This window comes from Hyperolius riggenbachi, chromosome 1 (assembly GCF_040937935.1).
Source record: "Hyperolius riggenbachi isolate aHypRig1 chromosome 1, aHypRig1.pri, whole genome shotgun sequence".
In the NCBI taxonomy this organism is placed as follows: Eukaryota; Metazoa; Chordata; class Amphibia; order Anura; family Hyperoliidae; genus Hyperolius; species Hyperolius riggenbachi.
This window is the reverse complement of record NC_090646.1, coordinates 368,048,140-368,071,403: the sequence shown is the minus strand read 5'-3', so window position 1 is coordinate 368,071,403 and position 23,264 is coordinate 368,048,140. Positions and strand designations below refer to the sequence as shown.

General features: G+C 42.3%; 2 protein-coding genes across 7 annotated transcripts in view; both read left to right on the top strand.

The window, feature by feature from the left end:
* Positions 1–5,567, top strand: part of LOC137515237 (E3 ubiquitin-protein ligase RNF170-like) — a 37,558-nt gene extending 31,991 nt beyond the window's left edge. For all 6 annotated transcript variants that reach the window (XM_068234271.1, XM_068234274.1, XM_068234273.1 and 3 more), the window contains 2 exons: positions 3,116–3,223; positions 5,105–5,567. In XM_068234271.1, coding sequence (XP_068090372.1) covers positions 3,116–3,223; positions 5,105–5,374 — 378 coding nt within the window. In that variant the 3' untranslated portion in view covers positions 5,375–5,567. The remainder of the gene's footprint in view (positions 1–3,115; positions 3,224–5,104) is intronic.
* SPINK2 (serine peptidase inhibitor Kazal type 2) overlaps positions 5,516–23,264 on the top strand; it is a 53,550-nt gene continuing 35,801 nt past the window's right edge. Inside the window, exons 1-2 of the mRNA XM_068234277.1 lie at positions 5,516–5,600; positions 22,599–22,693. Of these exons, the coding sequence (XP_068090378.1) occupies positions 22,645–22,693 (49 nt within the window). The 5' untranslated portion in view covers positions 5,516–5,600; positions 22,599–22,644. The remainder of the gene's footprint in view (positions 5,601–22,598; positions 22,694–23,264) is intronic.

Genomic DNA, 23,264 nt, shown 5'->3' with positions numbered 1-23,264 from the left:
TGCAGCCATCCTGTGCCCTTGTAGTCACTCACTGCTGCTCCAGTCCCCTGCTGCCAGCTAGTTTCGTTTTTGCCATCCTCGGGGTCGGCGGGGCGCATTGTGTACATTGTTCCGCATTCCTGCTGGTGCAGGGACATTAACACATACATTTTTACGCATTAGTGGTGCAACGCATACATTTTTACGCATTGCACCACTAACGCGTAAAAATGTAAGTGTTAATGTTCGTGCACCATTGGGAATGCGTGCAAATGTACACATGGCGGCCCACCGACTCCGAGGTCGGCAAAAACGAAACTAGCTGGTGGCGGGGGACTGGAGCAGCAGCAGCAGCAGCAGCAGTGAGTGACTACGAGGGCACAGGATGACTGGTAGAAGCCCCAGGTAAGTGGAACTCATATTTTTTTTTATTTTTTTTTTTGCCTGACAATTCCTTTAACCACTTCAACCTATCTGGACAAATATAGTCATCCAGATAGGCACTGTTTAAATCTAACTGGACACATATACACACCCAGTGTTTTAAACGGTGGGTGCACACGTGACCGACGCTCGTACTTGGCAGCATCTCCATGACGGCGATTAGGGAAGGTACACAAGGCTTCCCCAAACCAATCACAGTGACTGTAATGAATGAACATGAACCCGATCAGGGGCCATGCCCAATCAAGATTGTGTACCTAGCGCCATCTAGTGGCGAAAAATTAAATTGCACACTTCACAAACTTTCAATAAAATATTAAAATTAATCCCTTCCAAAGCCATATTCCCACCCAAGTAACCAAGCAAACATATAAAGAAAAAAATCCATAAATAGTTGCCTTAGGGACTTTTTTTTTTTTTTTTTTCTTTAATATGCATGTCATGAGGGTATATTACTTTTATTTTAGTAGATAAGGGCTTGCCATTGACGGGACACACAAAAACCCCAAAACAAAACTGAAAAAATACACCTTTTTTATTAACAAATATATTGTTGCCATACATTGTGCTAGGGACATAATTTAAATGTGATAGCCAGGACTAATGGACAAATACAATGGGTGGGTTTTATTTACAGTAGATACATAGTGTATTTTTCATCTATTTTTTTTTTTCTTGCATTCGTCCATAAAAAGTAATTACTGAAAACAAGTATAGCCCACAAAAAGCTTAATTTGTGGGAAAACAAGATATTGATCATTCTGAAACCAGGGTAAGAAGCAGTGTTAAAGTTATGGCCAATTGAATGGGAGGAGCGCTGACAGGTAAAAATGGCTTTTGGCTTTATGATAAAATGGCCTGTAGGCCGAAGTGGTTAATATTACCCACATAGCAAAGTTTTTTTGTGGAATTTCTAATAAAATACCTACCTGTAACGATCTTTATCCTCAAGAGGCAGAATCTGATTATTAGGTGATCTGCAGTATCACTTATAATGCAGATATATACCTGATTATAAGGTGATCTGCAGAATCACCTATAATGCTGGTATATCAAAAGCTGCCGTGACAACAAATACAGATGATGTAACAGGTGTAGCTACACACAGGAGGTATACAAAGAATAGTGCTTGGTGCAACAGTAGTACTTGATAGCTAGCAAATACCTCACCAGAGGAGCTGGTGGGTATTATCAGTACAGAAGCCCTCACCAGAGGAGCTGGTGGGAACTATCAGTACGGCGACTTGCACCAGAGGAGCTGGAGGATGTTATCAGTACAGTAGCCCTCACCAGAGGAGCTGGTGAGCACTATCAGTACAGAAGCCTATTACCAGAGGAGCTGGTGGATACTATCAATACAGTAGTCCTCACCAGAGGAGCTGGTGGGTCAGTAATGAACCTCACCAGTGACAAGGGTTCACTGGTGAGTAGTCAGACAGATCGGTTTGGCAACAGACAGGAAGATACAGTACAAAATCGGCAGGCAAGAGGCTAAAGGTAATTCAGGCAGAGTTAGCAACAGGATCAGATGGGCTAAAGTACAGAGACGTTAAGCGAAAGGGAAGTCAGAAGAGAGCCAGAGTCATACACAAGATATCAAGCAATATATCAATAACAATAATAAATCCTAGTCTGTGTGAAATCCCCGGTTTCCTCCCGGATCAAAGCACACCGGATCTAACTAAGGTCTGAGTGCTAACGCGTAGCATACGCAACAGCAGACAAAGAAGGACTGAATCCTCCGGGCTTAAGAGCCCAAGGAGACCTCGCAGCAAGAGCCCGAGGAGACCTCGCAGCACGCCCCCCTGCGTCCGGCCAATCAGCAGTGGCATGCGCATGGCGTGACATCAGCCGACCCGTAGGTCAGCTGAGCCGCCTCCTCGCCGCATAAAGGCCGTGACAGTGCGCACGCGCACGCGTCACAACAACCCTATGCGCAGCTGACAAACCCGTCCTCGGCGTGCTAGACGCCAGAGGCACGGGTGACACACTGGGCAGCGGAATGGGGGCAGCGGAATGGAGGCAGCTGCGGAGGACGCCAGACTACCCGCAGCTGCTTCCTCCATGTTCCTTACACTACTCTACATATATATCACTGTACATAAGATGTCATTTTGATTTATGTGCTGGACGGGGAGGGGTGGTGATCACCATGAATAGTCAATGAGATGCTAATTATTACAGCTTTTAGTCAAATCAAATACATTTGCAATTGGCCTATTCAAAATCAACAGGAAATGTGTGTAAATAGTCTAGTTCCAAGCTATATACAGTATGCATTCAAACCGGAATTGCTAGCATATCATTCAGCATATCTAGCATGCACCTCCTAAGTCTGCAATGTTGCAGAAATTTTTCTCCGAGCAATCATGTATGTAGATGGATATGTCAAAATGTACACATGAATGACCTTTCAGGTTTACAGTGTTGTATAAGACTCATGGTAAATGTGATCACACATGTTTCTATGGCTTATAAATAATGTAATACAATTTTCTGATCAGGCAATAATCAGTTTTATCCATACATTGAAATGTTTTCCAACACTCTTTCTGCACTTTCAGTGATAGATTTCTACTAAAGTTGAACACTTTTTCAAAATTGTATTGAAAACTGTAATATTAGACATGGCTAACAACATTTTTTTATGTGGTGTATTTTTGAAGATAATTAACAGAACTCTTGATTTCAGGTAACTCTGTTATTTCCATTGTTTCAAATCGCTGAGCAGCAAGATGCACAAGACCTATTTCAGGAAGTTAATCATTACAATAGGAGGTTTTCTGGGCAGCCTCGTTCTGTAAGTACACTTTCCATTCTTGGACCATTTAGAAGAAACATATAATTCTTTGCTCTTCTTTAAATCTTCAACAAAGTGCACAATACATCTGAAGTCCCACCATGCCCTATCTACCGTATTTTCGACATATAAGATGCACATTTTTCCCCAAACAAATAGGGAGAAAAAGTCCCTGCTTACAAGGGAGCCCCTGTAATGTTTATCTCTCCACCTGAATAATGTAAAGCAGCACAGCTCAGTGCGTTCACCTAATCCATCGGGTCCAGCGGTGATCAGAGAACGGTCATCGCCCTCATGGCTACCCTAGATCCAGCTTAGGCTGATGGCATGATTAGCAGATGCCAGCTCTATGTGAGCCATGAAGGAGAAGAGAGTTCTCTGATCACCGCTGGAGCCAATGGATTAGGTGAGCCCTGCTGCCGCTGCTTTACATTATTCAGGGGTAGCAGCAGAGGACACAGGGGGACGCATGGGGGAACAATTGGACACAGGAGGTACAAAATAATTGGAGAACATCTACAACACGCTTCTATACACAATAGGTTTAGTATGTATGTATATGTGTGTGTATGTATGTATATATGTATGTATGTTTTTTTTTTTGTTTTTTTTTCCCCTGGTTTTTGCCCTCTAAACCTAGGTGCGTCTTGTAGTCTGGAGCGTTTTATATGCCGAAAAATATGGTAAATGATAATTAAGAATTACTGTACACTGTTGAGTTTTTTTGTTGCTTTTACAATAATCTTTTTATGAATTACAAGATTTACATCTATAATAAAATGTAATTCTGTACTTTATTCAGGATACCCAATTTTACTTTAATTTCCCTGGTTTCAGCATCAAAAAGTTTCCTATAAACTATGTATTTCTGTATATAGGTGCGTAACTCTGCCATCCCAGTAAGCATACATTTGAATTGGCGGCGGCCAAATTTCGGCGCAAACTTCTGGGTGGTGTTAACGCTATTCCCCCATCCCTTCATGCTTTCATGGAAGCAGACAAAGGGTTAACATCCTGTGTTTACACATTAGCTGTGCGTAGGACTGCCAAATTTCTATGCTGACACAGCTGAGAGATCAAGTTACACTTGTGATTACTTACTGATGAGGGGAAATTACGGCCACAGCTTCCTGGATTAGATACTGGATCACTAACCCATTGTACATGGGGGGGTGCTGACAAGTTCTAGAGAAAGACACAATACACATATATTCTCTTCCACACATTTAAATACAAAGTTTAAGCACCCTAATACTGCGCTCATATACGGAGCAGAAAGTGTTTATATTCGTCCCAATACAAGCAATAACCACATAGAACACCGTCACGTCCTATTTCAGACAATTAATATCAATGTCAGTGGGAGCGCTCCTCCTGGATGCGTGCACCATCAAAAAATGATCATAGTATGAGTAGATAAGCGCTCTCCAATGCTTGTACTTCTAAAAACAGCTGAGATAAACAATCCCCCCCCCCCTTCAGGGAAAGACCCCCTTTTTTGCCTACGCAGACTGGGAATACTGTACAGCGGAGTGCCAGTAAGGCAGCGGGGTGGCCAATACCCCGAAAGCGAGCCCAGAAGGCCGCAAAGTCTGGTGAGTCTTTCCCTGAAGGGGGGGGGGGGGCTGTTTATCTCAGCTGTTTTTAGACGTACAAGCATTGGAGAGCGCTTATCTACTCATACTATTAACATCTTCCACACATTTGCCTCACAGTTGAACACTCTTGCCGCACTGTTATTCTAGTTTGTTTAAAGCCCATCTTCAGGCACCGATATAAAAATATAATTTACCAGCTTCGTAATTACAGGGCTAAAATCACTTTTTTTCTTAGAAGCGCTTTCTGCAGCTAAAGTGTATGATTTCTCTCTTTATTTTCCAGCTTATGGAAAGAATCATGGATCTGCCAACGTTGTTACGCCACGCATTTCGGGAGATGTTTTCAGTGGGTGGCCTCTTTTGGATGTTTCGTATCAGAATTATCCTCTGTCTGCTGGGAGCTTTTTTCTATCTAGTGTCACCGTTGGACATTATCCCAGAAGCTCTCTTTGGTATTTTGGGTTTCATGGATGATTTCTTTGTCCTCTTTTTATTGCTTATTTACATTTCAATTATGTACCGGGAAGTAGTGACTCAGAGGCTGCACGGGTGAAAAAAGGGTTGTGTCTTGTAGGAGCCTTCAAACTATCTATGCAGAGGTGAAATCATTGGATTAACTGGAATTGTAGACACTTACTTACTTACTCACAAAGCCTGAAGAGGTTGTTGAAGACATCCCGATATGTTTGTTTTTGGAATGATCCCCATCTGGCGCTTCCAGCATTAAAGTTTTTGTCTTGCAAATATCCCAGAGTTTCATAATGACCGCTTAATATCAGGTATGGTGACTGATCTTGTGGTAGTGCTTTGCAACATGTTAGAGATCGGGAGTCATGGTTAAAGTACCCCTGCCCTGAACTGAGAGGGATATGGAGGCTGCCATATTCATTTCATTTTTAAACAATGCCATTTGCCTGACAGTCCTGATGATCTCTTTGACATCAGTAGTGTCTGAATCACACACCTGAAACAAGAATGTTGCCAATTCAGTCAGACATCAGTCAAACATCTGAAACTGAATGCTTGTTCAGGGTCTTTGGTTAAAAGTATCATGCTAGGTACACACGAATGCATTTTTGTGACAGATTAACTGTCAGATCGATTATTTCCAACAAGTCCGATCTGATTTATGTTTTTCTATGAAAAATCGATTGGAAATCAGATCGGACATGTTGGAAATTTACGATCTGACAGTAAATCTGTCAGAAAATTGCACTGTGTGTACCTAGCATTAGGGGTAAAGGAACAGCAGGACAGCCAGGCAATATGCATTGTTTAAAAGGAAATAAATGTCAGCCTTTTTATCATCTCAGTTCGGGTGTGATTTAAAGTAGACCGCTTTTTGTAACTTTTTAGAGGGGGGAAAGTTTAGAGCATCTGTCAGATTTTTATAGCTGCTTGAGACCTTGCTACAAGGAAAGAAAATGAAGAGAATCTGCACAAAGGGGCACAGACAGCAATCACAGATCTCACAGATAATCTAAAGCAGGCCATACACTGTACATTTTTTAAACAGCCAGTTTTTTTGTTTTGTTTTTTTTCCTCCATCAGGCAGGCATTTGCTGTTTTGAGTTGTTGGTATATAGTATATGGCCATCTAAAAACTTACACGATTTATTTTAAATCTGTATTCCAACGTTTTAACCCTTTTGCTAAGAGGGAAAGTGGGTTAAAAGCTCTCCAACCTGAAGCCACTTAGAACAGGGTTAAAAATGTGCTCCACCGACCAACTAAAAAATAAAAAAACTAATTGGGCGGAACAAATTAGGTGGAAGGAGCTTGCGTTTTATTGTAAGTCAGCACTTATGTAACACTATATTGTGGTAAGTGTTTTTTTTTTTTTTTTTTTTTTATAATTATACCAATCCATCCCCCCAAAAAATCTTGTAGAAAGATAATTTAAAAAGTGCAACTGCACTCAAATCTGCTTTAGTTTTGGAACTAAACATATCTTCATGTAGAAAATAAATCACAAACAGTGCAAGATGCTATCAAGTGAATTTTACTAGTAAAAAATATTATGTATCTCATCACTTATTTTCCCCATTGCAGAAGCACAGAACGGACACAATATTAGAATATTCACTAATGCACATGTTAGTGCTTTGCGCATATAGTACCTCCATATAGTATATCTCCCCAGGCCTTTAAGAAGGATAGAGCTTTGCTGACACACTTCACTCCTGTGTAAGCAGTTACGTGGCGGGTAGCGGCGCATCGGTGGCGAGAGGCGGCGATCAGTATAAACACGCAGCTAGCAAAGTGCTAGCTGCATGTTTTTTTAAAAAAAATTATGGAAATCAAGAGCAATCCAGCGTGGCGGTCATGGACGAGCTGAGCTCGTCCATACCGCTAAGCTGGTTAAATGGACTCGGAACTGAACTAAAGACAATTCGTTGAAGAGGTGGTACACCTTACCCAAGGTGCGGGTGCCTTAACCTGTGGGTGCTGAGCCCAAGCATCCAGTACTTCAATAGAACTGAACTAAAGGAAACGTTTTATACATACCTGGAGCTTCCTCCAGCCCCATCCGCTCAGATCGCTCCCACGCTGCCATCCTCAGCCTTCCCGCAGCTTTGATACCGGGTCCCCACGCTTCCGTCAGTCGGGGCCAGTCTACGCTGGAGAAGTGCACTATTTGCATATCTCTCCAGCAGCCGCTGGAGAGATGTGTAGAGGGCGCAGTTCTCTGGAGTAGACTGGCCCCGACTGACGGAAGTGCGGGGAACCCGGTACCAGCACTGCAGGCAGAGGAGGACGGCGGCGTGGGAGTGATCCAAGCGCATGGGGCTGGAGGAAGCCCCAGGTATGTATAAAACCATTCCTTTACTTCAGCTCTAAATCCCTTTTAAGCCCTTGTACCCATTTTAGACTCTTGTCAGTCAGGGCCATCTCAGCCAGCTATCTAGCATATGTACAGGTGTCCAAGGTTGCCGAGATTCCTTGAAGAGAACCCAAAGCGGCATAAAAAAAAAGATGCGTAAGAAGAGGGATGCCTCTGGATCCTCCTCTAGACCACCGCCACTGCCCATAGCTGTACTGCACCTGTGTGAGTATGGCCATGCCTGCGGCCTCTGCTTTATGCTCAGGCTTGGCTGTAGTCGGGCAGGCACAGTATAGCCACAATTGTAGACGGTGGGGAGCCCGGCAACGTGTACCTATCCGACAAGCTCTTGTTGGATATAGTCCCCATGGCAATGGTTGTGGCCAGGAGGATGAGGGAAGCCTCTGCAGAGATGCATAGGCTTCACCTTCTTAGGTAATTTATATATTTTTTTTATATTGCCTCAGGTATTTATTAATCCGGGATGAAACTGAAAACAAGATGAAATCAATGAAGTGTTCTAGTGGGTATAGAAAAAAAATGCCTCCTTTAGAATATTCATTCTGCAGAAATAATGACTCACAAACCAAACAAATGTGCTCAGATCTGTGCTTACTTGGTGCATCCTGTTACAGCCATGTAAAAGATTTAACAGCACCAGTTAAGAAAAAAAGGAAATAAAGTATCACCCACCTTTTGTCACTATTTTCTGAAACCTTATGTGTTAATTACTGCCTTGAGTCTTAGGACATTTTTCTACCAACTTTGCACATCAAGACTGTTCAGTATTTTTTACAGAACTGTTCAATCTTACTCCTATTGGTTGGTGGTAGTGGGCTGCAATCTAAAGTTATTCCACAGTTTTTCTATAGGGTTTATGTCTGGGCTTTAGCTAAGCCACACAGGAACATTTGCATTCTGTGTTCAGTATTGCTGTGCGCTTTGGATCCTTGTCAAGGTTGAAGGTGAACCGTCTTCACGCTGAACATTTTTTGGAAGAGTAAAGCAAATTTTGTTTCAAGCATTTAATGGTATTTTGCCCCATCCATTTTTCCCCTCTATCCTCAAAAGTTCCAAAGTCTTTTGTGTAGAGAAATACTCCCACAACAGGATGCTACCACCTTTGTACTTTATTGCAGGTATGAAGTTCTTTGGATGGTGAGGTGACTTGATCTTCCATCAGATATGCGGTTTGTTGTTGATATTAAATGTTGCTCTTATCTGACATTAACAACTTTACCCATTTATCCTTGAACCTTCCAAGTATGTTCTGGCAAAGCCCTATTGAGACCTAATGGGGTATTACGTTTTTCTATGCTGCTAGCCTGGAAGCTAGTGATCTACCTCTACAGCGTCGGCACTGCACTGTTGGCCAAAAGATTGAGTACCAATCCCTGCCAGGTGACAGAAATGTCTATGTATACGGTGCTTTAGAGAGAGTGATTCTTTAACCATCTGAGTGATTCTATTATATGTTTTCTGGGGGTTTTTTTTCCCTAAATTTTTACTATTGTAACTTCCAGTGGTTATAAGTTGCATTGACTTAAAGCGGACCCAAACCAAACATTTTTTTAATTCAAAATATTTAGTTGCACCACTCTGACACATGCAAATATAAATAAACACTTCTTCAAGCCTATGAGCATTTCAGTGCATGCCTTTCACCCTCCTCTTTGCATAACTAGGGCTATACAGGTGGCAGCCATTAGCAATTTCTCCTTTGCTGGACACTATCTACTCCACCAGTTTGCCGGATTATTTGCCGGCAATATGAAAGGAAGGGAGGGGTTTCTCCAATAAATGTAAAATATTTTATATTTGTCATCATGCAGCTGAAAAAAGGCTGCTATTTATTATTATAATTTAGAAAATAGAATTTATTTCTGAAATCTTGTATTTTTAGTTTGGGTCCATTTTAATACATCTGAAAGAAATATTTTTGTGCGTGTCTTCATTTCAGGCTGTGAAGCAACCGGATCTGGATGTTTGGAAGGACATGGTTCTTTTATATTTCCATTGTATTTGGGTATGCAGAACTTGGCAGAGATGAGATCAAGTGGATGGAGGTTTAGATCAGGTTTGGAATATATGGGCAATCAAGAACAGCTAAATATTTGTGCAAACCAAAAGATTATGCTTTTTAAAAAGCAGATTCAGGTCCAAATGATCAAAGTGAGCACATATTCAGCAGTTTCCCTTATGCCTAATTGTGGCTTTGCAATCTTTTTCTTTGATTCCTGCTCATGTTTTTCTGCAATGTGGATATTGGAGGTGTAGGAAAGTGGCAGAGAACCCATGTACAAGGTAGAATGAGTTTTTTTCATTCATCCATACTGTATTTAGGGAACTGTAATGGCTTCGATTCAGATGGAACATAGGTTGTGATAAACAAGCTGCACTGATGGTTAATGACATGCAAATAGTTTGTATGTTAATTCAAGCAAATTGAAAATGGACCAATCGAGTCATACTGAGGTGGAATTCGATTTGTAAATTTTTAAGCTGCACATAAAATTTACATAATACTGCATCAACTCTGAGCTTTTTATATTTCATTGACCACCCCTAGCCAGCCCATTCCACGGGACAAAGGGATACTCCAATATCCAGTCTATGCTCTCTAAGCTGAGCTGCAAATGATGGGCCTTACTTAGTTCAGTTTTCCAAGGCTGGAGATCATTGGAGAACATAAGTGATCTGCAAGCCTGGCCTGGGTTTATTACAAAGGTTCATACTGGGGGTGTGTAGGTGCCTAGAGCCACACAACCTGCAGGTTCACTAAACTCTCAGTAATCCAGGTGAGGGATGCATTTGAGGTTTTTGTTAAAAAAACAGACCAGGTTTAAAGAGTCACTAAGGCAGCGTTTACACTATGCCATTTTCAATTTTTGCACAAAACTAATTTCTTCTTTTTTTTTTTTCCCAGCATTTTTACATTGGCTTGTATTAAACGTGATTTGCACATTGCACACAAAACAGTAGCGCAATTAAACATGCAGAAAAAAATCACAAAAAACTCCCCAAAACACAGGACAAATGCGATGCCATTCAAATCCATTAGTGTGAACAAGGTCTTATATTTTCCAGTGTTCTCCAGTTTAGGAGAATCTTGGTAAATGTCCATAGTCTGAACACTGACGGCATCAATGTGCTTTTTTTTTTTTTTTTATCCTCAGTAAACAGGCCACACATGACCATATTCAAAACGATGAGTGTTACCAAAGCTTTGAATTCACAACAAGCAGTATTGAATATTTGGCATAACGGTTATGTAGTTTTACATTTCACTAGCACAGATTTTAGTTGGAAAGAATGCTAAAACTGCATTGCATGAACCAATGAGTGCCAGCAGCTGGATAACCCTGTCATTAGAGCTGCATTAAACAGTCCAATTCCATTGAGTGATGTAGGGAATATTGACTAGTAGTGGTTTAATGTATAATAAATAGCATAAAAGTGTCATTTCCCTACAGATGAAAAAATCTGTGGTTTTTTTTTTTCTGCTTTACAGTAGATCGATCAAAAGGTATTATCCAAAAATGTATGTGGGAAAAAGGATAGTAAAATTATTAATTGTAAGGACTTTTTCCTTGCAACTTATTCTGGTCACACACGTTGCAGTATCTGAACTATTTGTGCAATTTTACCTTATGTATGTAGCAAGACTGACTGTTTAAAGGATACCTGACCTAAGGCAAAGCTGCCTAAGCTAAGAACAGAAGTTTGTTCATGCTGGATCCACATACCTAGGTGCATTGTCCGTTCCTCTCCTCAGTCCGCCCGACACCCATTATCACTTCTAGAAAACATTTCACCTTTGGCTAAAGTCAACTTGTTAGGCAGGAAGAGGCAGGCTTGCTGCGATGTTCCCTCCTATCACCCTCCCATTTCCTCCTCTTAAGGGGAGTGAATAGGGTAGGAAAGAGCAGAGAACATTGCAAAAAGCCTGCCTTTCTGTCTAACAATTTGACTTTAGCCAAAAGTTATATTTTTCAAGGAGTGATTATGGGCATGTTGGGGGAGGAGGAGAGGAATAAACGACGCACAGAGGAGTGTGAGGATCTAGCATGAACACACTTCTGTGCTTCCCTCCCCTTAGCTTTGCCTCATTCATTATTGCTTCTTTACACCTTATTCATTCTGATTCCCTTCACACTACTTAGTTTGCAAGGTGAGTGTGACCTGGCAAAGTCTCTCCAGAATTGCTATCTGGTAAATCGTAGTTTTTTTAAATAAAGTGTTGTTTTATATCACTTTTGTACTGAGCTTTCTGACAAGAATATAAAACAAATCCAACATTGCCTGTTTGCTTGGAAGCATGCAGTGCATAACCAATAAAACCAAGCTGTGTTCTCAAGTTTACTCTGTCAGGACAAAAAACGGGTATATCCAGTCCTTGGGTAACATAATCCCCCTTGCTTCAGATCTTACCCAGGACAACAGTTGTTTTTGTGTGAACTGTTAAAGCTGTTTGTCCTGCATGAAGCTTGCCACTTACTAGCTGTCTTTTGTTGTTATGAAATTTTCTTATGTAATATGAAAAATGTATCTGATTAAAATGTATATGTTCAACATTTTATATTTTAGTACTGAACTAATAAAAGCGGGACATGGTCCCAGAATGTCATGCATAAGTTGGCTCTTATATTTTTTTATTTTTTTTTGGTGTGGGGTTAATGGTTACCATTGGGGTGGTGTCAAGCGTTTGAGACTTCTGACTTCATGATCATTTTTATTAACTAGGTTGATGTCATTATTATTAGCAGTGTGCTTGCTGGTGGAGAAGGCTACGTTTCCAATTTTTCTATAATAAATTATCAGTTCAATATTTGGTTTGACTACATTTTACTTTTTGAACCTCAATACTTCTAGTTACCCACATCTTCATCAAGGAATTTGGGAGGTAAATTGTTCCAAACCTCTTGGAGAACTAACCACAGATCTGTGGATTTAAGCTCTCACAGTAGGCCTTATGCTGGGAATACACGGTTCGTTTTTGCCTTCGTTTAAACCTTCGTTTCGATTGTGCCTTTTGTCCTTTTCGATCCCGAAATAATCAGTCATACGGTTAATATCACCACCCACGGTTTAGTTTTTTTTTCCGATTCTGATGGTTTCGTTTTTCCAATGATCGAAGGCTGCAAAGAAACGAAACGAAAATCCCTTTTTACAGGGACGGACTAGCATAAACGAATATATAATCGATCTGAACAGCCATCAAGCCTACCAATGGCTCGATTAGATGGATAAAGAGAGATAATATCAAACATGTTCGATCACTAGTCGTTCGTTTTTGGGGTCTATTAATCGAAACTATAATGAGATTATGACTATTTTCACATACGTTTTCAACACTCGATTCGTTTACCGAACGAATCGAAGGTTTAAACGAAGGCAAAAACGAACCGTGTATTCCCAGCATTACCCATTTCATCTAAGGCTCTGTTTCTCTTTCACTGAAGATAGTTCTTCAGACTTTGGCTGTGGATTTGGGGTTAGTCTCTTGCATGTTACAAAAGCTTACACTTATCACCACTGAGCAAACCATTTAGGACAGTAAGAACAAAAGTATTTTTTTTTTCAAAAAGACATTGTAGTTGGAGAAAATCGCTATTAAAGTTAGAGGGAAAAAATCTATATTTAAATGTGGTAAAATGAGATGTACTGTTTTTTTGGACTATAAGACTCACTTTTTCACCCCAAAAAGTCACTGCGTCTTATAGTCCAAATGCAGGAAGTTCCTGTCTTGTGAACACCTGCCAATACAAGCCTACAATCTGCCGCAATGTCGGGGACTCCCTGTACTGTGCCCATGCAGAGGAGGATACAGGGGGACAAATGAAGGACACAGGAACACTAAAAAGCATAGAGGGAGGACACAATGAGGACAGAGGCGGACACATGGGGGACACAGGATGACAGAAGGGGGACAGACACAGGGAGATACAAGAGGTACAAGGGGGTATGAGGTTCAAAGGCGGCATAATTCACAACATGCCCCTTCACCATGGATGCACAAGGTTTAATATATATTTTTATCCTCTAAACCTAGCTGCGTCTTATAGGCCAAAAAATACGGTACATGTATAAAAATGTATTTTTTTCTTATATGTTCAGTGTTGGAAATCCCCCTCCCCCCCCCCAAAAAAAAATGTGGGGACCCCCTCCTGAGCCTTTTTAACCCCTTGTCACCCATGCAGGCTGGGAGAGCCAGAATGTGGAGCTACGGCCGCGTGCAGCTTTGCACCCTGAGCTTTACCAGCCTGCAATATCCATGTGATATGGGAGGCTCTGGAGGAGAAAGCCTCCCCCAGAGCCCTTGTCCGATCCATAGACAAGGGGCACTTTCCCAACTCCGGTGCCCCAAGAGGAGGTGGGGGGGGGTGATGATGCCCTGGGGGGGAGGGTTAACTGTGGCATCTGGGAGTCCCCTTCAAAAAGGGGACCCCCAGATGCCAGCCCCCTCCCTAGATGAAATGAGTATAGGGGTACAAAGTACCCCTTACCTATTTCCATAAAGAGTTAAATTGAAATAAAACAACCACAAAAAACAGTCCTTAACCACAAATACTTCACTTTAAAAAAAAAAAGTTCCCAAGCAAATATCCCCAGAAAAGTCCCACGCCAATAGCCTCGTTATATTGATAGATGATCTCTACCGGCTGCTGCCAACATAAATCTTTTCATTCTGGCTATCCCAGCCTGTATGGCTCAAAGGGGGGACCCCACCTCAATTTTGTGGGGATCTCCCACACTCTGAACACACAGACACACACAGATATATATATATAGATATAAATTACGTTTATATACAGTACATGTTGATACATTATCTGTCATTTTACCGCATTTAAATATAGACTTTTTTTCCTCTAATCTTAAAATCGATTTTATCCAAAAGTACAAGGTCTTTTGAAAAAATGATTTTCCTCTCGTTCCCACTGTCCTCAACATATCCTGGTGTTTCTAGGGTGCTTTGCTATTAACCGCTAAAGTTGGCGACCATTAACTTTAATGTTAAATGCGAATGCAAACCTTTGACAAAAAAGTCTGCATTAAATGCGAACAGTGGAAGTTCGCCGGGAACTGTTCTCCTGGTGGAATGTTTAGCCATCGCTATTCTTGAACAGTTCTGTTCTTTCTCCTCTGACCTCTCACATATTATATATATATATATATAGATATAGATATATATATAGATATAGATAGATATAGATATATATAGATAGATAGATATAGATAGATATATATATATATATATATATATATATATATATAGATATAGATATATATATATAGATATATATATATAGATAGATAGATATATATATATATATATATATATATATATATATATATATATATATATGTGTATATATATATATATATATATATATATTGAGTGAGATGGTTATGAGTGAAAATCCCAGTAGATCAGCAGTTTCTGAAAAACTCAGCCCAGTCCCTCTGGCACCAACAACCATGCCATGTTCAAAGGGCCTGATGCAACAGTGCAGTTGCCATGTTCAGGCATGGCTTTTTCTGTTACTAACATGGGGAGAACCACACGTTAACCCATTAGCACTACACGTCTTACCTGGTTAACGAGGGCATTGCTATGGTAACGCATTTGGCGCTAGTGGGTTAACAGGCCATGCTCCCCCGGCAGTAGTAACAGTAAAATTGCCATGTGCTGCCTGCCTTAAAGTGAAGGTCCAGGGAAACCTTGAAAAAAATAAAAATCCCTATCCACTTACCTGAGGCTTCCTCCAGCCCGTGGCAGGCAGGAGGTGCCCTCGCCGCCGCTCCAGAGGCTTCCGGTCGTCTTCGGTGGCCGACCCGACCTGGCCAGGCCGGCTGCCAGGTCGGGCTCTTCTGCGCTCCATGGCCGGGCTCTTCTGCGTCCCACGCCGGCGCGCTGACGTCATCGGAGTTCTGCGCCTGCGCAGTACAGCCCGGAGGACGGGCTGTATTTTTTTCAAGAGTTCCCTGAACCTTCCCTTTAAGAAGATAAAAAATGAATGTAAACTTTAAAAAAAATACAAAACTTTACAGTGATGCTTTATGATTACAAGGAAAATGTTTAACCACTTAAGTGTTTAAAGATGGTATATCTACGTCCTGTAGGACTTCAGTTCCTGCCCAGGGACATAGATATTCGTCTATTGCAGCGAATGGCCGCCGCGTGCTCACTCCTGCATGCCTTCTCCTTGCCTCCCGTTAGTGGGGAGATCAGTGAATGGAGAGCACAGTTCCTATTCATTGATCTTAGTAGCCGTATCAATGATCGTCGGCATCAATGAGATGCCTGTGGTGATTGTAACAAACACATACACGCGTTACTTCCTGTTCTCGCGTACTAACAGTATGCGCAGGAACAAAATGTGTGGGGACATCCTGTGGCCAAAAAGTAGAATTACATCTACATGCATATTTATTTATTTATAAACCTTACACATACCATTAAAATGTAACCCCTTACCTCCCCCACTCTTCCATAGTTACCCAATTAAAACATTAACATATTCAAAAAAGACAATTAAAAAAAGTACATAAATAGTTACCTTAGGGACTGAACTTTTTTTTTAATATGTATGTCATGGGGGAATATTACTGTTATTTTTGCAATTATGGGCTTGTAATTAGTGATGGCTGCAAAACAGGAAAAAATACACTTTATTACAAATAAAATATTGGAATAACTGGCACAGATGGGCAAATAAAATGTGTGGGTCTTGTCCACAGTAGAACGTTTTATTTTAAAACTATCATGGCCGAAAATTTAGAAATTAATTTTTTCAATTTTTTTTATTTTTAATTTTCCCATTTAAAATGCATTTAGAATAAAATAATTATTTGCTAAATGTACCACCCAAAGAAAGCCTAATTGGTGGTGAAAAAACAAGCTATAGATCATTTCTTTGTGATCAGTAGATATAAAGTTATTGGCGAATGAATGGGAGGAGCGCTGACAGGTGAAAATTGCTATAGTACAGAAGGGGAAAAATCATTCCCCACACACAGCTGCTTTGACTGCTACTGAGCAGACAAGTGATCCATCATTTAATGAGCTATATTTTCTTGCTACTTAAATTACAGTTTGCAAAGGCTTTAAGGAGATGTTGAGATCACTTTTAGTTTTTAAATCCATGCTGTCATTGCTCATCAAGCTGTCTATTACTGCTGGCAATTTCATTAAAATTACTTTAAGCACATCTGTCAGTTTGTGAAGCTCATAAAGGCAGGCTCTTTGCTCTCTGTGTTACGTGTGCTTGCTATACATACGCATGGCAGACAAATCCACCAGCATGGCTTCTCCATAAACAGAACACTGCAGTGTCGCACATTTTTCAATACAGGCACACAGGCAGGTAAGATGCTCAAGATTTTTGAGTACGTATTGCTGCGCTGCATCATAATGCCTAACCTTTATCCCAACATCCACCAATTTGAAACCTGGCCTCACAAGTTATAGCCAATCATAGACACTAATGTTATGGCAAGACATTATGGCAGATTCCATATATCTCTGAGTTTGTTTGCTTTAAATTGGGGGGTGGTGAAGCTCAGAGAGGGTTTGAGATGCAAAGTATGTGTGTACTGTCCTAATCGATGGATACTCATGGGTGTGGCTTACCTGGTAGCTGTTTTGCACATTGGAGTACGTCGCTCAAATGCAGTGATTGAATAGGACACAGCTTGAGCACTTTAGCTGCTGAAAGTGGAGCTCAAGGCGCTTTGGAGGAGTATAATACCAGAGACGGTCTTAAAGGGAACCTGAAGTGAGTAAAATTATTTAAAATAAACACATGATGTAGCCGTAAATGAATATTACATACTAACCTCACCGTCAGTTCCTCTCAGAAGCTCACCATTTTCTGCCTACAGTGATCCCTTCCAATTCTGACAATATTTTGTCAGAACTGAAATATACCAGTTGCTGTCAGTTTACAACTGAATGTGCAAGGTAATGTCCATGTTTCCCTATGGCTCAAGTGGGTGATATTACAATTTAACAGTGTGTTGACCAGGAATCACTGCATACCCACATGTTCAGTCTACCTACCTACCTACCTACATGAGCTCACGCAGTGTCACTGCACCTGTTGACCGTACCTGTGTGTGTGACAGCTGCACATTTGTAATACCAATCACTGCATATCCACCTGTTTAGTGCACCTACCTACATGAGCGCACGCAGTGTCACTGCCCCTGTTCACGGTACCTGTGTGTGACAGCTGCACATTTGTAATACCAATCACTGCATACCCACCTGTTCAGTGCACCTACCTACCTACATGAGCGAAAGCAGTGTTATTCACCAGTCACTGCACCTGTTCACGGTACCTGTGTGTGTGACAGCTGAAAACTTGTAATACCAATCCCTGCATACCTACCTGTTCAGTGCACCTCCCTACCTACCTACGTGACTGCAAGCAGTGTTATATACCAGTCACTGCACCTGTTGACGGTACCTGTGTGTGTGACAGCTGCACATTTGTAATACCAATCACTGCATACCTACCTGTTCAGTGCACCTACCTACCTACGTGACCGCAAGCAGTGTTATATACCAGTCACTGCACCTGTTCACGGTACCTGTGTGCGTGACAGCTGCAAATTTGTAATACTAGTCATTGCATAATTGTTCACAGTACTTGTGTGACCACACGCTGTGTAATATATCAGTCCGTGCATACCTGTTAACTGCACCTGTGTGACAGCTGCACATTGTATTGTAATACCAGTCACTTCATACCTTTCACTGCACCTGTATGACTGCACATTCTATTAGTCAAGTCGTTGCATACATTTCACTTCCCCCCCCCCCCCCCCCTGATATGGACAAAACAACAGGCAGAGCCAGAGGCAGGCCACCGGCAGGTCTGTTCGAGGTCGTGCTGACGTGATTTCGTGCGGCCCTGGCCCAAAGTATAGTGCTCAGAAGATGGCACTTCCCATCAACTCCCAAGATTGTCTGGACGTGGTTGACCATTTAACACAGAACACCTCATCTTCTGCAGCCACCAGCACTACTACAAGTGCCACATCCGCTGCATTTGACACTTTGCAGGAGTTATTTGGTGGGGAATTAACTGATTCACAGACATTATTGTTACAACAAGATGAAGGCGCTAAGCAAGTTACACCACCTCATAAGTCTGAGTTAGGCGACACTATGGACATAACGTGTGAGGAGGAGGATGATTAAGTACCTGCTGTTGGTGCCGTTTATGAGGTGTCTGAGGCAAGCAAAGCTGGGGAGGGTGCTTATGATGATTATGATGATACGGATGCCATGTGGGATCCTAAGAGACAAGATGACCAAGGGGACAGTTCAGAGGGGGAGTCAGAGAGGAGTAGGAGGAGATGAGTTGCTGAAAGAAGTAGGGGGAGCTCGTCTTCAGAAACAGCTGGTGGCAGTGTCTGGCGCCATGTATCGCCACCTATGGACAGCCAGCCAACGTACCCTTCAACGTCAGCTGCTGATGACAACATAGTGCCATCACCCCAGGGGGGCTCAGCGGTTTGGAAATTTTGGTGTGTGTCTGCCTCAGATCAGAGCAATGTCATCTGTTCTCTCTGCTGGCAAAAACTGAGCCGTGGAAAGGCCAACAGCTGCGTAGGGACAACTGCCTTATGAAGGCACATGGAGAAAAGGCACAAACTGCAATGGGAAGAGCACCAGAGGAAAAGCAGCACACAAAAGCAAAGCCACCCTCCTTCTCCTCTTCCTCCTTTAGGTGCATCATCTTCAGCCGCTTTCTCACTTGCACCTTCACAATCACAGCCACCCTCCTCCCCTCCGCCTCTCACCTTGAGCGGTTCCTGCTCCTCTGCACACAGCAGCAGCCAGGTGTCCGTGAGGGAAATCTTTGAGCGGAAGAAGCCAATGTCTGCCAGTTACCCCCTTGCCCGGCGTCTGACAGCTGGCTTGGCGGAAATGTTAGCTCGCCAGCTGTTACCATACCAGCTGGTGGACTCTGAGGCCTTCCAAAAATGTGTGACCATTGGGACACCGCAGTGGAAGATACCAGGCCGCAATTATTTCTCTAAAAAGTTGATAACCAAACTGTACCATGAAGTTGAAAGGCAAGTGGTGTCATCTCTGGCACACAGCGTTGGGTCAAGCTTCCATCTGACCACGGATGCCTGTTCCACTAAGCACGGTCAGGGCAGGTACATTACTTACACAGCCCATCAACCTGGTGACCACTGGCAAGCAGGGAGTACGTGGCTATGCAGCGGACCTACTTGTGACACCTCCACGGCTTGCAGGCAGGCCTGCTGCCACCTCCTCACCTCCTGCTACATCCTCTTCGCTGTCCTCATCCTCCTCCACCTTGTCCGAGTGGCAGTTCAACTCTACTGGTGCTGCGATCTCCTCTCCAGCTACACAGCCCCAGCTCCCCAGGGCCTATGCTGCATGCCAGGTACGACGGTGTCACGCCATCTTTGACATGTCTTGCCTCAAAGCGGAGAGTCACACTGGAGCAGCTCTCCTGGCTGCTCTTAACAAACAGGTGCATCAGTGGCTGACCCCGCACCAAATGGAGATCGACAACGTGGTGTGTGACAACGGCAGCAATCTCATTTCTGCTTTGAATTTGGGAAAGTTGACACATGTACCCTGCATGGCACATGTGCTGAATCTCATAATTCAGAGATTTGTGTCTAAGTACCCAGGCTTACAGGATGTCAGCGGAGAAACAAATTGCCGGTGAGACGTTTGATTTCCAATAGCCCGACTCGCTGGAATTCAACGCTCCTGATGTTCAACCGCCTGCTACAACAGGGGAAGGCCGTCAAACAGTATCTCTACAACTACAGTCAAAGGACACGCTCTGGGGAGATAGGGATGTTCTGGCCGAAGTACTGGACACTCATGCGAAATGCCTGCAGGCTTATGGGGCCATTTGAGGAGGTGACAAACCTGGTGAGTCGCAGTGAAAGCGCCATCAGCGACTTGATCCCATATGCTTTCTTCCTGGAGCGTGCCATGCGTAGAGTGGTGGATCAAGCTGTGGAGGAGCGTGAACTGGAACAGGAACCAGGAGGAAGAGTTGTGGGATCAATTCTCAGCAGAAGCAGATGATTCCTTAAAACCTGTGGCAGCACAGCACTTATTACACTCAAGATAATAAGGTCCTTGCTTCATTGTGGACATACCAAATTCAATCAGCTGGACAGTCACTGATGTTCTGTCATTGAGCTACCTCAGCCGGACCATATGGGCTTGAAAACCGTCATCGCCTGCACTCTCGCCATCGTGCGCACCAGTCCAGCACGGCCATCACTACACAAACAGCTGTTTGCGGTGCGTTACACAGTGAGTTTGGTCTGTCAGTGTGAAGCAATACTCTAATTGCACTACCTGATTGATGTATACACATGCAAGATGTTTTAAATACTTTAGGCCTCTAATTTAGCATGCAATGTGATTTCTGCCCTTAAAACGCTGCTGTGCGTCAAATCCAGATTTTTTCCCCGGGACTTTTTGCGTGTATCCCATTCCTCCAAGCAAAACTCAGATGTAAGACCCCTTGAAACATCTTTTCCATCACTTTTGTGGCCAGCATAAATGTTTATAGTTTTCAAAGTTTGCATCCCCATTGAAGTGTATTGCGGTTGAAAAGGTTGCGCGAACCCGAACTTTTTTCGCATGTTCACGTCCGATGTTTGCGAACCGAAAATCGGAGGTTAGAGCCATCGCTAAACTCCACTACTTCCTTCCCCTAACCTACAAGCAGTGGAGTTATGTGGACCACGAGTGAAATGCATCAGCTATAGGTGGTGGCATAGGTAAGTTAAGCCCACTCCTCTCCACCGCGGTCACGCTGTGTCATCTAAATTTCTCGTAACTACCATCACTAGCAGGAAGCGATGCATGAGCATTAGCACAGACCTGCTAAGGAGCAGGTCTAAAGTCCCTAATGCTTGCCTTCCATCTATTGTCCTACACCTGCAATTTTTTTACATAAACCTTTTACAATTATTGAATCAGAATAGAACAAACGCACCCTCTTATTTTCTGAAAAATGTGATTCCAGCTAATTGTTCACACACAAAGGAATAAGACTGTCCTTCATGAGAGAAAACAAAGAAAGAAAAAAACACATTTTCACCAATGCACTGAAGTCTGTGGGCATAAGAAAACTTTTTTTCAAAAAGGTTTTGAACAAATGGGGATCTTGTGAAAATGTCATTTTATTTTTGTGAAAATTTCCAATTAGGAAAAAATTAAAATTTTATGCTAAAATTATTGGAAAAATTCAAGTTCAACCCTAATATCAACATTCCTAGGTTGCAGATAGGAAGAGTGGGCTAACAAAAAGGGGGTCTAGCAGCCCCTTGGGACCCATGCGCTGAGGTTTTTTTTTTCCTACATTAAAATACTTGTGTTTAGTTCTACAAATCTACCATTTTTAGTACTGGTTGCTTTTCATGCAATTTCTTTGCTTGAAAGAACTGTACGGGGTTTTGTTTATTAAAGATGCTTTCGACATGTATGCATTGCAATACTATTACAACAATGCCAAAAAGTCACAATGTGCGTTAATATACAGTGAAGCATACTGTACAATTTAAGTATGCTTCACTCTCACTGTAAATGCACGCGTTACCCAAACGCACAGATTGCTCAATGAGAAAAAGCCTGATAGGACTATCATTGCATTGGAATGCGAAGATATTGTCTGTTGTGACGCAATGCAATTGACACATGACTGCTCAGTTTACTATGTTCCTGTGTCACCTTGTGTTCTCATTTGGCCGGGTGCAATCTTAATGTTTTCATGTCAATGGATGCTTTGGCACTGTACAGATTAAGTTCACTGTATTAATCAGCCTCAGTTAGAAACTACAGAGGAGTGTTCTGTGACTGTGACATCAAAGTCTTGGTCCAGTGAGGCTAAGAAGGAGGCAGTGACCAGACTATTCTATTCTCATGCAGAGCTGCGTAATGCTGAGTACCAGACTGCAGACAGCTGGATGAAATCATGAAGCTGCAGATGACAAGACTTTTGCTTCTCTGTGCATTAACAGCAGGTATTAATTTTATCATTCAATATTAATTAAAGGGAACTGTTTATGCACCTTACTGAGGTTATTACTGAAGTACGGTGAATATTATATTCCCTTTACTAAATGTTATTCATTTCTTTTTATTACCATTTCAGTGAAACATTTGGTTTGCTTAGTAGTTATGTCTTTTTGTATTACTGGCTCTTTTTTTCTGATTCTGTTTCTATAGATTTTAACAAGTAAAAGTTAAAAAGCAAACCTGAGGTTTCCCCTTCAGGTGAAAAAGCAAGTCCATACCTAAGGAGAGGGAAGCCTCTGGGACTTCCAGAGGCTTCCAGCACTGTTCTCCGGACCTCCACCACTGCCCAGGAACTTTCGGAACATTGAGGCTGCGCGCCTCTTCTGGCACAAGTGGGGCTGAGTCTCTGCAGTTGCACAGAGCAACTTGTGCATGTTCCAGCTCACTGCGCAGGTGCTATGCGGCCTTGCTTGCATCTAAGGAAGCCCTTGTTGGGGTTTTTTTTGGGGGGGAGGGGGTTATGCAGTTGGTAACTGGTCCGGAGGGCAGTGTGAGAAGCCCCTATATAGGATCCAG